This window comes from Pinus tabuliformis, chromosome 5_2, assembly GCF_031772625.1.
Source record: "Pinus tabuliformis cultivar Carrire ecotype Pingquan chromosome 5_2, CPIR1, whole genome shotgun sequence".
Lineage (NCBI taxonomy): Eukaryota > Viridiplantae > Streptophyta > Pinopsida > Pinales > Pinaceae > Pinus > Pinus tabuliformis.
The window spans coordinates 572,080,063-572,093,972 of NC_142306.1; the positions used below are offsets into that span (position 1 = coordinate 572,080,063).

The 13,910-nt window shown below is 33.6% G+C and overlaps 1 protein-coding gene across 1 annotated transcript; it reads right to left on the minus strand.

Annotated features, from left to right (window-relative positions):
• Positions 1 to 6,887: 6,887 nt before the first annotated feature.
• Positions 6,888 to 7,868, minus strand: LOC149160263 (uncharacterized). The gene is made up of 3 exons (XM_089433670.1): positions 7,331 to 7,868; positions 7,111 to 7,170; positions 6,888 to 7,015 (listed from the first exon to the last, which is right to left on the minus strand). The coding sequence occupies exons 1-3, from the start codon at positions 7,851 to 7,853 to the stop codon at positions 6,978 to 6,980; spliced, it is 621 nt and encodes a 206-aa protein (XP_089289796.1). The 5' UTR covers positions 7,854 to 7,868; the 3' UTR covers positions 6,888 to 6,977.
• Positions 7,869 to 13,910: the final 6,042 nt, after the last annotated feature.

Consider the following 13,910-nt stretch of genomic DNA (forward strand, 5'->3'; position numbering starts at 1 on the left):
TATTACTTATTTGATGATGTACTAGCTACTGAGATTACTATTTCTCAAATTCAAAAAGAAAATTGTTTTGAAAAATGACTAGTTTAGAATGTTGACCTCTTTTGCTATAATTCATCTCATCAGAGCTATGATTCAAGATGGAGAATTTTTTTTTTCCCTGCAAATCTTATTGACAGGTTAGAACATGAGTACGAGTTTCCTTTTTAACGATTATTTTATCATCAAGAGTAGAGATTATTATAGTATTCAATAACTCCAATACTTCATTAATTTGAGTCGTTATTCAAAAAATCTAACTCAGAAAATAAAGGGTGTTAAAAACTACTAAAAATACACACATGCTTGAATTAACTAGTAAGATTACAAAAATACTATTTTCAACTTACAAATATTGTTGATTCTTGGGTTGAATTGATTTTTAAGATAAGTCATTGATGCTTTGAATTATTTGATTACTAGCTCTTCTCCAATGTTTTATGCAAAACTTTGTTACACCACACACACACACACACAATGTTTTATGCAAAACTCTCTCTCTCTCTCTCTCTCTCACACACACACACACACAATGTTTTTTGCAAAACTCTCTCTCTCTCTCTCTCACACACACACACACACACGCGTGCACACACTCACGGTTTAAGAAATCTAGAGTTTAAACCCACTTAGGTTTGCATCTATAGCATTAACTAGAAATTTTCCCATCAAAAAATATTTCGACCAAAAACATTTAAAATTAAGTACCTTGACTACAAACCACAAGATGTGATTGTGCTTATATGAAAAAGTTTTACTACATGAAAGTCAATAGAGGCTTTGAACTCCAATTCATATATGAAAATTGGTATAACAATTCAAGCATCAACAAAGGTCTAGCTAGGCGGATAAAAAATATGCCACATGGATTGATGATACCCACAAAGGAAAACGAACAAGTGAGAATCAATGTACCTTTGGAGTAGGGATTCACAAAATTCTTCCATATCGTGCAAAAAAATCCCCAAAATGTATAAATATTTTGGATTCTATATTGATATGTTCAAAGTTGTTTCCTAGCCAATTTCATGTAATACAACCAAAGAAAAGAAATTAAGGTTTCCGTCACCCACCATTGCAATAACATGTAATACAACCAGAGAAAAGAAATTAAGGTTTCCATCACCCACCATTGCAATAACATGATGCCTCTTGTCTTTACAATAATATGAAAATAATATGAAAATTGAGGTGCTTTTGGGTGATGGATACAAACCCTTTAACAAATAGAATCCAAACCTTTACGAACCCCAAAATGATTACTAGTAGATTTATGGCCTAATGTTCAATATATACTCAGATATTTTTCCATGATCATCGGTGATGGATAAAGGATTTTTGTAACATGAATAGATAACATGGAAAACATTTCCCTGATGAATGATGCTCCCAATGCTTTGAAGTAGCAGGTTGTCCCAAAAATATCACTCCAAGATGCCTCTTTTCTTTACAATATTATGCAAATTAAGACTCTTTTGGGTGATGGGTACACACCCTTTAACAAATAAAATCTAGACTTTTGTGAATTCCAAAATGAATAATAATAGATTTATGGCCGAATGTTCAATATATACTCAGATATTTTGCTATGGTCATTGATGATGGGTAGAGGCTTGTTCTAACATCAATAGATAACATGGGCATACATTTAACTGATGAACGATGCTCCCAATGTTGTGAAGTAATAGGTTGTCCATAAATTATCACTACAAGAGCTTAGGAAGGACTTTCATGTGGTGGATAATTTTTCTCATTAGTATTTCCCTAGGCACATATATCGTAATGAAGTTAGATAATAAGTAAATAATTTCAGCATTTTTCCGTAAGTCATTATTGAATTTAGTGAGTTAAATCTAGCTCAAAATGTCTAGAAATTGCACAAAGTTGATATTCTTGATGCCAGATATGAATGGATTCAAAGGAATTAAATTTGATTTTTTCATTCTAGTTATGAAATTTTAAAAATTTTCAATTATAATAAAGATATTAAAAACACTGTCGAGATAATTTTCTATTTATTTTACTTGAAGAAGGACAAACATTATACTTTTTGGCTGTGTCTAGTTTTCTATCACTAAAATCTTATCAAACAATATTTGCCAAAACTTATAGTTAAAATGATGATTTTTTTGTTTGTTTATTTGTTAAGTAATGTGAGTACCGAGATGAAAGACATGTCTAACTTGTGGTTTGAGTAACCATGACCGAGGGGCATCCAAGTCATCAAAACGATTTAGGGATCGCACCCAGCTTCGGCCACACCAACTCTTAACATGGTTAGATTTTTTCTCACGGGATTTCAAACTGATGACCCTTTCACCACAAAGTGCCTTGACAAGAAGTCCTATTACCATCTATTCTACACCTCATAGGCTAAAGTGATGAAATTATTATTTTTATGCAAAATTATATTTAGTACTAAAATACCCCTATTACAATGTCACTTAATATAAAATGATTCTAAATAAATTTTAGATAAAAAAAAGTTTTTTTCCCCTTCTTATAAACTATGAGCTTATATAATAATCAATACAAAATTCATCTTTTATAAATTCAATTTTTACCTATAAAATTGTAAAATTCTCTGATTATATAGATAACTCTTCAACTTCTCTTTGAACTTTTATTTTTTTATTTATTATTAATCAACATCATTTTAATCAATCATATAATCAAATTTACAATAAGACATTTAATTATTAGAAAATAAATTTAAAAGTCAATACTACAATATCCTTCGATAAAACATAAATATATATTTTAATTATAAATTTATTTTAATAAATATTTTTTTTCACAAAACAGTTTTCCCACACCATTATCTTTTCATTTATATTTCATTTTACTTTTATTTTATTTAACTTTTAAATTTTTTACCGGATATTATTTATCTAACTTTCCTTTTAAGTTTTATATTAATTATTAATCCCTATTACTATTTTTTATTAATTATACAAATAATTTATAATTATTAAAATTTCTATCACTTATTCTTTTAAGTTTTCTTTTACAAATCACTATCATTTCACCATCATATTAATTGTACATTTCACACAAATGCAATGTTCATACCATCCTCTTATAATGTTATACAAATATATTTATGCGACTAACCTATTTTAATCATGGTTACAATACCATTGCTCAAGCTTCACATTCGAATTATATTTTGATTTTTTTTCATGAGTATCATTTTCATATTCATTTGGTTCTACTTTTAACATATATAAAGGTATAGTGGTACTTAATAATGAATACAAAGTTATAGTGGTTCTTAATAATGAATGGAGTGTCTATTAAAAATATTGGATATTTTAAATTTTTATATAATATTTATTTAATAGATAAATAATTAGTCTTTACTTCCGGTATAGCAAGGACTATAGCCATCGATCCTCGATATATTTCATATTAATTCAAGCGCACCGTTACCTTTAACCAATGTTTTAAAAAAATATTTCGTGGTTTTTTTTTATCCAAACTTTATGATTGATTTCATATTAATACGCCATAATGACCCATTTTATCCAATTTTATCCAAAGTTTTGTGATTATATATTTGTGATTATATATGTGATTATATATATAGCTAGGGAAATGTTGCATAAACATTTGTTCAAAAGGTTTAAAATGGTGATTATATTTGTGATTGCCGGTTACCACCATTATTTACAATTTACACCTGTTGCCCATGGCCACTGCCGACTGCCACCGACTCTCTACTTGAAGAGATTGAAGCAGTCATCAGCCATTGAAGCAGAAGCAGACAACAGCCTCATTGCAAAAAGTTATAGCAGAAGAAGAAGTGCATCCAATTTAGAAGGAATCAGACCAAAAACAAAAAATAATTGATTGGTAAGCATAAACTAACCATGAACTATTATACCCTTTGATTGCAAGAAAAATGGTTTCCCCTGTATATTTATTTTTGTATTTTTGTATGCATCATCTTCATTTGAGTTATTATAATCCATCTTTATTTCTATATTTCTATGTGCATCTATTATCTTCATCTATTATATTCAAAATAAGGATAACCAAAATCAGGGTGAAGGATATTATCTTCATCTTTATATTCAAAATAAGGATAACCAAAATCAGGGTGAAGGAAAGTACTGATTGCCAAACTGACTGCCCTTAGTTGCACCATCGGGAGTCAATTAGGCTGAAGCTACTCTCTTACTACCGTTGATAGTGGACGTGAAGGAAAGTATTGATTGCCAAACTGACTGCCCTTAGTTGCACCATCGGGAGTCAATTAGGCTGAAGCTACTCTCTTACTACCGTTGATAGTGGACGTGAAGGAAAGTACTGATTGCCAAACTGACTGCCCTTAGTTGCACCATCGGGAGTCAATTAGGCTGAAGCTACTCTCTTACTACCGTTGATAGTGGACGTGCAGAGACATTTTTCGCTGACATTTCTTCCACTGCGCAAGAACTTCGTCTCTCTGTAACCTGTTATACCATCCCTGCAACTGTGCACATATATAAAGAAATAACAGGCTTTAAACTTTTGAGCCATAAAAATCCTATTTTGTGCACATATATAAAGAAATAACAGGCTTTAAACTTCCGAGCCATAAAAATCCTATTTTGTGCACATATATAAAGAACTCACAGGCTTTAAACTTCTGAGCCATAAAATCCTATTTTGTGCACATATATAAAGAACTCACAGGCTTTAAACTTCTAAGCCATAAAAATCCTATTTTCAAAAGATTCAGCAAAACAGAGCCGACCTGATCTTTATTGATTGTTTGAGAAATAGCCAACGTTAACTTGGCCGTGATGTCGCTGTGTGTGAGCGTATAAATCCTCGGAAAATGCCCCAGATGATTCTCTTCCTGTGCTCCAAGAAATAGGACCTTGAGCTTCGATGCCTGGAAGACTGCAGGCCCAAACAATCTCGCCTCCTACCAAACCAATGCCAAGATTCAGTCCTCATAATCAATGAATTAACAGAGCACAATGGAAAAAGATTTGCCGCGGTGAATCGCTAAGATTACCACACGAGTACTACTAGGTCGGGGTAAGCTGCTATTAATTCGATGTTTGTTATTGGACTATAATTGATAGTCGACCAGAGCATTCTAGGGGCTCCCACTGTCCAGAAAGCTAGAGGAAAACTTTACCTTCGATTTCCTTGTGAACTGAGATTGTGGATTCTGTGGTGCAGATGAAATCCGTCCACCGGAATGGTGAAAAGAGTAGCATTGTTGTGTTTTTACAGCAAATGATGTTGCTACCGCCATGGCTAGGGTTTCCAATTATATTTCAAAAGTTGAAGTTGTTGCAGTAGCCAGGCTGTCGGTCATAGGTATAAACAACACGAGAGACAACACCTGTAAAGGCGGGTAGAGCTGCAGTGCATGCAGTGTTGAGAGTAGATTCAATCCCATTTTGAAAAACAAAACCAAGGGTTCTGGTACATGTTTTTTCAGGTGCGCACTTGCGACTTAGTTTCTTACCTAACAGCCCAATGGTCCCCTGTGCTGCGTACTTCTCTGCAATGTACCGAACGATGGCCCTCGATTCTGCATTAACCATAAACCAAAAAATGGATAAGTAAAAGATGAATCTCTAACAAATTGCCATAAGTTTCTAGATGCAGTTTGAGTAATTATGTGATATGTATGGATACAAACCAAAAAGAGTCAGAGCACCGTCCTCGAGCACAGGTACCTGCCCGAAGGGCTGCATAAACGAGAACCCATTTCATTAAATCTTAAATTAGAGTGTCTGCTTTGTGTTGTCATCGTGCATGTTAGGTTATCGCATGATAGACAAGTGGTAAGATCGTTGGCCCACAACGTCAGACAACCAGTAAAATTATCGGCCCACACGACCAAACAGGTGGACAGTCAGAAAAGCAATCACAATCATAAAGTAATGGTTTACACAACGGAGTTTCATTTTCATAATATTCTGAAACCTATTTACTTTTATTTCATAACTTTATTCTTTCACAAAGGCATTTGATACACAACAAAGTTTCATTTTCATAATATTCTTAATAAAAAGGAAGAACAAGGAAAACATTTAGAGGGGAGCATAGCATAACATAGCTTTGAAATCACACTTCCTCTTACCAACATTATGCAGCCACCCAATGAGACTTTGACCTTAATATGACATTATACAGCCACCTACTCAGAGTTTGACATGAATATGACATTATACAGCCACCAACTCAGAGTTTGACCTTAATGTGGTTTATAGTTTGAGAGAAGCTATTATTAAAAGGAACTTTTTGGAAACAGCCTCTTCTATTTAATAACTCTGGCAACCAGCTTTATTTTTTGCCAACTGTCTTCAAAACTATATTAATTATTTTGCTACTTCAATAAATTGTGAAGTTTCATGTGATCCTTAAATTGTTAAAATATTACTTATAATTAAATATCTGTGATTTTATTGCCTTTCAAGATCTAGCTTTGGCAAAAAAATCAAAAGCCTTAAAAAATTTCAAAAGTCTGTCCATTTCAGACAATTGCCAGCTGTTTACAGAACATGTCCACTTTATTTCAAAGGATTTGGATTTGTTATTTTATTTCATATCTTTATTCTTTCTAGAGGTATCCAATGCACAACAATGAAAACAGATGCATGCATTTTTCATTTTCATAACATTCTGAAAAATTAAAGGAGAACATTCATTACATTAAGAAGAAGCGGAGCCCAGCCTTGAAATTACAGTGCTTTTTCCCCATGGAATATGAAACCCAACAAAAATTTATTGAAAAGAATGAACTTATTGGTAAAAATATACATACATTCATAAATAAACTCAAAAAATTATTTCACTATTTGGATTTGTCTTTTCGAACAGCATTCCAAACACTGTTGGGACTGTCATTCAGTACTGCAGTGCAATGCTTGCGTCTGCCAAAGTTTCTCCAAACCAAATCTCGCAGTTCTCCATTACACATTATTATTAAATCAGACATAGAAAGAACTTGCAATCGCCAGTACGAGTCCTGCACTCAAGCCAAAAAAACCTGGATCAATACTGAATAAAACAAGCATAACCGTACTATAAACTAACTAAAAACGAGAAAATGCCCGTACTGACCAGCAATCCAGAGCCCAAAAGCTGCAGATCTGTCACTCTGGGCTCCGTTCCAGTAGTCCGCTGCAAAACCATACACATTGTTTTCTTATTTAGGCACTTTCTTTTATTTCCGGAGTTTCTTGAAGACTTCGAAATCTGGCATTTGCTTTTATTTCCAGAGTTTATTGAAGACTTCGAAATCTGGATATGAAATGAAATGTAAGGGAAAGAAAGAAAATACCTTGGCCGTAACAGTCTGTGGTGGTATTGACTCCATTCCTGCAGACACAGGTGAATGTATTATACATCCCCGTGAAGCCGCAGACACCTTTGCTCTGCTCGCAATTTACGCAGGCAGCGAAGAAATTGCTGTTGTCGACATTGAAGCTGTACTTGAGCGCGATACCATAATTCCAGCGAGTGGAATCTGTGGCATCGCCGAAGCTGTAAATGCTGGCGTAGGACTGGCATTCGAGCTTAGCCAGATTTATCTCATCGGCGGAGCTCAGATTGATGGGCGCATATACACAGCAGGAGGAAATTGGGGAATATGGCTGTAAACCAAGGCCTACCACTCCAGAGCAGCTGTAGAGACCAGTGCAGATTTGGGAGCTTCCGGTGTCGCACATATAGTTTGTGGGACTGTAAAGGCAGGAGGAAAGAGAGCAGTTGAGGAGGACGAAAATGTCGTTCTTGAACTTGAAAGGCGCAGTGGAGTCAAGGCCGAAGCTGCCGCTGCTGGTCATGCTGGCACAGGAAGACATCCGTGGATCGGTTAAATAAATAGTGGTTTGGCTATAATCGATGTATGAAATAATCAGTATCAACAAATTGAAGCTCAGTTCTGTGCCTCATATCCTCTGGAAATCGCATCAGAATAATTTTTATTTGTGCTTACAGGAGATTTTGTAGAATCTATGGCGGGTTCTTTTATCTTAAGGATGTCTCAATTAAGTGTGTGAGATTTTCGTCATAATTACCCGCAGCAACGGGCGCCTTAAAATAATAGGAATGCTTGGAATGATAGAATAAATTTCAATGGTTTCATGCTCGTGGTATATAATTATTTATTTCAATGGTTCTATGCTCATGGTACGATAAATTTTAATGGTTCAATTATGTCACAAAGGATAGGATTAACATAATGTTCACATAAATCAAATACATGCCAAAACGCATTCACTTGAAGTTTGTGAAACTAAATACATTTAAATGGGCGCGTGGCTATAAAACAGTCCACCGATGCCAATGCCAAGTATAATAACATTAGTCCGCTGATGCTAAGGAAATCAAATACCAGCCATCATCACCCTAAACTCCCTGTCCTGCACCGGAATTTTTGCAACACGTTTTTTTTGGCATGTGGATAAAGATAGGCAAGGACTGCCACTACATAGTTGCCCTTGCCCTTGTTTATATATTAATTAGTTTAAATATTTTAATTTTGAATTTTATTTTTATATTAATATTAATATTGAATTTTATTTTTTATTAAGAAAAATAAACTAAAAAATAAAAATATTAATTATTAAAATTATAATAAATATTATATATTTTTAATTAATTTATATATTTAAATAATATATAATTTAAAATAAATATAAAATGATTATATAATCAAGCTTTTACAAATCGATATTAAAAAAAAAAAATTGTTTTAAATTAGGTCGTACTCATTTATTTTTGTTTTGGTCTCATCTAAGGTATTGAAAGCGAATTAAAATTATCATAATTACGCCAAAGGTGTTTCTCTCTACAGGATTTCCATATGCAAATATCGTTCATTCTATCGAATCAAACTGCTTAAATTTCATCTTCTTTTATCCAATCATATTTAATCACGTGCCTCTTGTCGTCAGACTTGTAACATCTTAGGTTCGAGTCTCTGCCACAACCACATCGTTATCGCCGCCACTACTCTTTGGATTTATTGTGTCCTCCTCCTTCCATTGCAAAAACATGATAGCACATCATGTATTGTTGCCAGTGGGGGATTTGTTGCAGAAGTTCTTAGTCTCACTCAACGGAATTTGTTTGTCTCTCACAAAGATTTGTTGGCTTTGCTTCGAGATTGCATTGAATTGTGTTCGACGTTGGGTAATGAAGGGTAAAAAGGAAGAATAAGGTCTTTTGACACGTAAGAGAAGAGAGTAAACGACACTCATCCAACCTCTCATTTCTTAGTTACCTCAGCATCAGGGCAACCCCCTAGCACAATACATAGGCAAAGGCCATCAGAATTTCATGAGGGCCATCATCATGAGTGGAGCAAACAAAGAATTTTGGTGGGCGCAAGAGGAACACACAAGAGCAATATCAATGGAGGACGTATCTGTACAACTCCTAAGTTCCCCACATATTTTTCAATCCCCGAATCCAATCCCAGACCCCAAGTTGAACTTGTTTCACATTTTCGTGGTAGGAGGTCCACTAGATTTGTGTCAAAAGTGCATTTTGGCAAACCCAAAATCTGTTCAAGAAAACATAGTAAACTTGCAGAGGTAGCTCTGGACAAGGCTCTCCACACATTGACCCCAGGGACAATATTGCATCTCCGTTAACCTATTGGTCCCCCAAGCTTTCTGCTTTTGAGGATTATGCTTATATTTTCAGGGAGCTTGGGAACAAAGCAGAATGCAAGAAGGCCACTGAATGCTTTGAGTGGGAAGTTTCTCCTGAAAAGCAAAGAAATGAGCAAGGGAAACTGTTGAGCATTCTGATTAGCATTTTGGGTCAACATGGGAGAGTGGGACTTACAAGGCAAGTATTTGATCAAGCCAAGAGAGAAATCTATGGCAACATTGTTTACACCTTCTCTGCTCTCATCAGTGCTTATGGCCGCAATGGTATGTGCAAGGAAGCTATTTCTATCTTTGGGTCAATGAAGGGATATCTTTGTAAACCAAACCTTGTTTCTTATAATGATGTCATTGATGCCTTTTGTAACAGGAGTGTGGATTTCAAGCAAGCCTTAGAAGCTTTTGATGAAATGATCCGCGAAGAAGTTCAACGTGGCCGAATAACATTCAATTCTATGCTCTTTGTCTGTGTTCGAGGGGGGTTATGGGAAGAGGGTCATGGAATGTTTGAAGAATTGTTGTATAGAGGAAATGTTCCAAATATTTCCACTTACAAATTTCTAAAAAAGCTTTGGAGATCATAGAAATTCCAGGAGAAAATGCGCACAACTTGTGGATTGCAAATAAATCGGCGTTTAAGCAAACAGAGGAGCATATGGATCAAGGACATGAAGTATCTAGATTGAAAGAATTAATAACATTAATTAATTAGAAAACAAGGCCTATGCAAAATGAAGCTGAAGGTTCAACTTCAGACCGTAGGAAGTTGAATCCCCAGATCTAGTAGATGAGCATTATAAGATTGTTAGCAAAAAGTATTCGAAGATGCAAGTAGTCTCTTTGATCGAACTAACAATCTACGTTTATGATGGCAGTGATGGCAGTGAATCTCAACGTGATGTTATTATGCAGCCTATCCAAGCTTTCTCTGAAGCATGGGATTTCATGGACATTGTTTACCGTTTAGATAAGGAAGCAACATTTGTGAGTTTTGCAGCTGACAAAATCTTTGACACTATTGAAAACATTTGGAAGAAAGCAAATGTCAAAGAAAGCCCACTCAAGGGTATAGGTTCAAAGAAAGAAAATGTCAAGGAAAGTCCATTGGAAACTAAATCTTGCATAGAATGTTACGAAAAACAAATACCATCCCACCATAATTTGAATCACTAGATTTGCAAGCTACAAAACAAAATGCGTTCGAAAGCGTGGAAGCCATGAAATCAACAAAATCATCAACGGATAAAATCCACAATTTATAATGCTCATTGGAAAAGTTATCCGTGGATGCATGATTAAGAGTCTATACATAAAGTTTATGTATAGACTCCACCATTAGAAACCTGTGTGAGTTTGGATGAATAGTCAACATCGGGTGCTCGGCGTGAAGCTAAAAAATTCCAAAAAAAAAACAAATATATAACATTTATGTAATACAAAATATATATATATATTTTATAAACATGCTCTCATATATACATATATTATTATTTATAATTATCATTAATAAATCAAATATATTATTATTTTGAAAAACCTATTTTATTCTTCTAATTATATTAGACTAATCATTAAAATATCAATAAATTTTATCATACATTCAATTCCCATTATCTCAAACATATCAATATTAAAATGATAAGGGATCTACGAAATCTAAATCCAGGATTGAGTTTATGCAAGACAATAATTTCTATAATATATTAATTGATTGATATTAATTGTTATTTGATTATATTATATTTTATATTAATCAACTGATCTCATCCACTTATGTATATTATATTAATAATTATTAATATAACATATAAAGATAAAAAATATAATTAATAATAATAATTATATATATATAAAACATCTAAATTATATTTTTTATATTAATATATTTATCATAAAGATAAAAAATATAATTTAGATGTTTTAAATTTTGGTATATATATAATTTGATAAAAAATATTTAAATGGTATATAATTTAAGTATTACAAAAAAATCAAAATATTATATTCATTTATTAAAAAAATTCATTTCATAAAAAATGATATTATATAATATTAATAAAAAACAAAACATAAAACATTAAGAAGACTTTTTTCGTAGAAAAAAACATAAAACAATTAAATTTCACTTAAATAATTTATAGTAAAATTTAAGAATTTTTTTTGGTTTAAATAAATATGACTTTCAAATAATTAAAAGGGGTGGTGTGGCCTCTCCACACCCTGCATGCACAAGTATGTGAAGGTTTATATTCTCTTTATTGATGCACAAAGTATGTGAAGGTTCATATTGTTTTTATTGCTAGGTGTATTGTGGATTATTTTGTTTCTATGCAAAGAGGCGGGTTTTTATGTCTTGTGAGTGTTTTTTCCCTGATGTGGGTCGGATTTTCCTTGACTGTTTTTTCCCTAATGTGGGTGGGATTTTCCTTCCCCTTTCAGTGTTTGGCATTTTTGCGCTACTATGAAGGCCAGTCCATGATTCAAAATGAAAAGTGGGAGTTTCTTGATTTAAATTGGCATGCTAGAGATTTTGCTAAGAGTGTGACTTACTCGTTTGTTGGGTTATTGTGGGAGGTGGAACTCAGGAGGAAGAAGGTGGAGACAACAAGGTAGATTTTGGCAATGTCAATAACTTCTTCAACAACAAGTGGGGTGGTGCAAGGAAAAATTCAGGCTTGGTGTCATTGATAGACTCGACTTTGACTCTTCTTCATTTATTTAAACTGGTAACATCTTTCTATGGGCCTTCTGTATCATTTACCTCGACTTCTATATGTTCCTGACGCGTTATGGGTTTTGGTAAAAGGTACTTGAAAGAGCTTGGTATTATACATTTTCTTGTGAGTCTGGGTGCCTAGCTTCCTTTAGAGTTGGTTTATTATCAGGGATTTCATACTCTTTGAATTGGTTATTAGATGCTACCACTTGTGGATTCTTTTTGCGAGCTAGTTTTTTTCAATTCTTCATACTATTGTCAGCCCTTGAGTCCATGTGGACAACTTGATTGCTTACTTGGTTTTGAGTCTATGGCATTCTTGGGGAAGTAGTCTTTCCCAATTCTCTTACTCAAGCATTTGTTTTTATGGGGTCGTTCTCTATTTGGGGTTTCTAGAGTTGGTGATATTTTTATTCATGGTTTTGTGTTTGTTTGGTGTTTAATGAGGTCCTCATGTCGCGAGGCCTGTGGTTGCGGTAAGCAAAGTCAGTGACGTGTCTAATTGCAAGCCTAGGAGGTGTTGGTTACTTACTACTATGTGACCTCTTCGAGTACTTAAGAGGATATACAATGGCTTGAGAATTATGTTTCTCAACATCATCGAACTTATTCAAATTCAATGTTGTTAGAGGAGGTGTCTTGATGGCTTCCCGACCTTGGTCACACCAAGGGAAGAAGGAACCAAAGAGCCAATACATGCATTCTATAACTCTTAATTGGTAGTTAAAGACCTTGTTCAAAAGAGTTTTAAAAGGGAAACAAGAGGACATGAATGACATCATTTCTTTCGTGAATAATATTCACCAGAATTAGTAGAAACAACAAACATGCCATGACAGATTGGAATCTCACTTAGCTCACATGGAAAGTCATATTCAATGTCACCAGAATTAGTAAGAACAACAAACATGCCTTAACAGATTAGAATCTCGTTTAGCTCACATGGAAAGTTATATTCAATGTCACTTGGCTTGAGCGCCAAGGATTGGAATCTGGTTTAGCTCACATGGAAAGTCATATGGCTTTAGCGCCAAAGATTCGACTTTTGAAACACCTGATTTAATTAACATATTCTTACTTTCTTATAGCAATCTCCTTTTGATTTTATAATATATTTAGATAAGTGTTATTTTTAATTTTCCACACATACTTTGCATTTTCACATACCAACCAATAAAACTGATTTCTCATGTGCCAAAATGAGCTTAATCTAGTTTTGTCCTCAATAATATAATCTATTTTTTAAAGCAATACTATTAACTTAAAAAAAAAATTGCATTTAATATTATAATAAAATTTAAAAATGTTTTCACATAAGTAAATATAACTCATAATAAAATTTAAAAATATTATATATAAAACATGGTTTTAAATTACAAATTTCGATGCACTGACACTGCTTCACTCGTCGCTGTCCTCATAATTAAATTCGATAAAGTATTCAAAAGATTCCATACTGCGGTGAGATTTTTGTTACTAAAAAATTATATTTTTAATTGAATTCTGTATGAACGGTCCGTAGTGCA

Bases quoted from the DNA above. Each gene is read 5' to 3' on its own strand.
- LOC149160263 (XM_089433670.1), bottom strand. From the start codon at position 7,853: ATGTCTTCCTGTGCCAGCATGACCAGCAGCGGCAGCTTCGGCCTTGAC. The intron at 7,171-7,330 runs GTATTTTCTTTC...ATGGTTTTGCAG, and splicing joins CACAGACTGTTACGGCCAAG to CGGACTACTGGAACGGAGCC. The intron at 7,016-7,110 runs GTCAGTACGGGC...GCTTGAGTGCAG, and splicing joins TTTTGGGCTCTGGATTGCTG to GACTCGTACTGGCGATTGCA.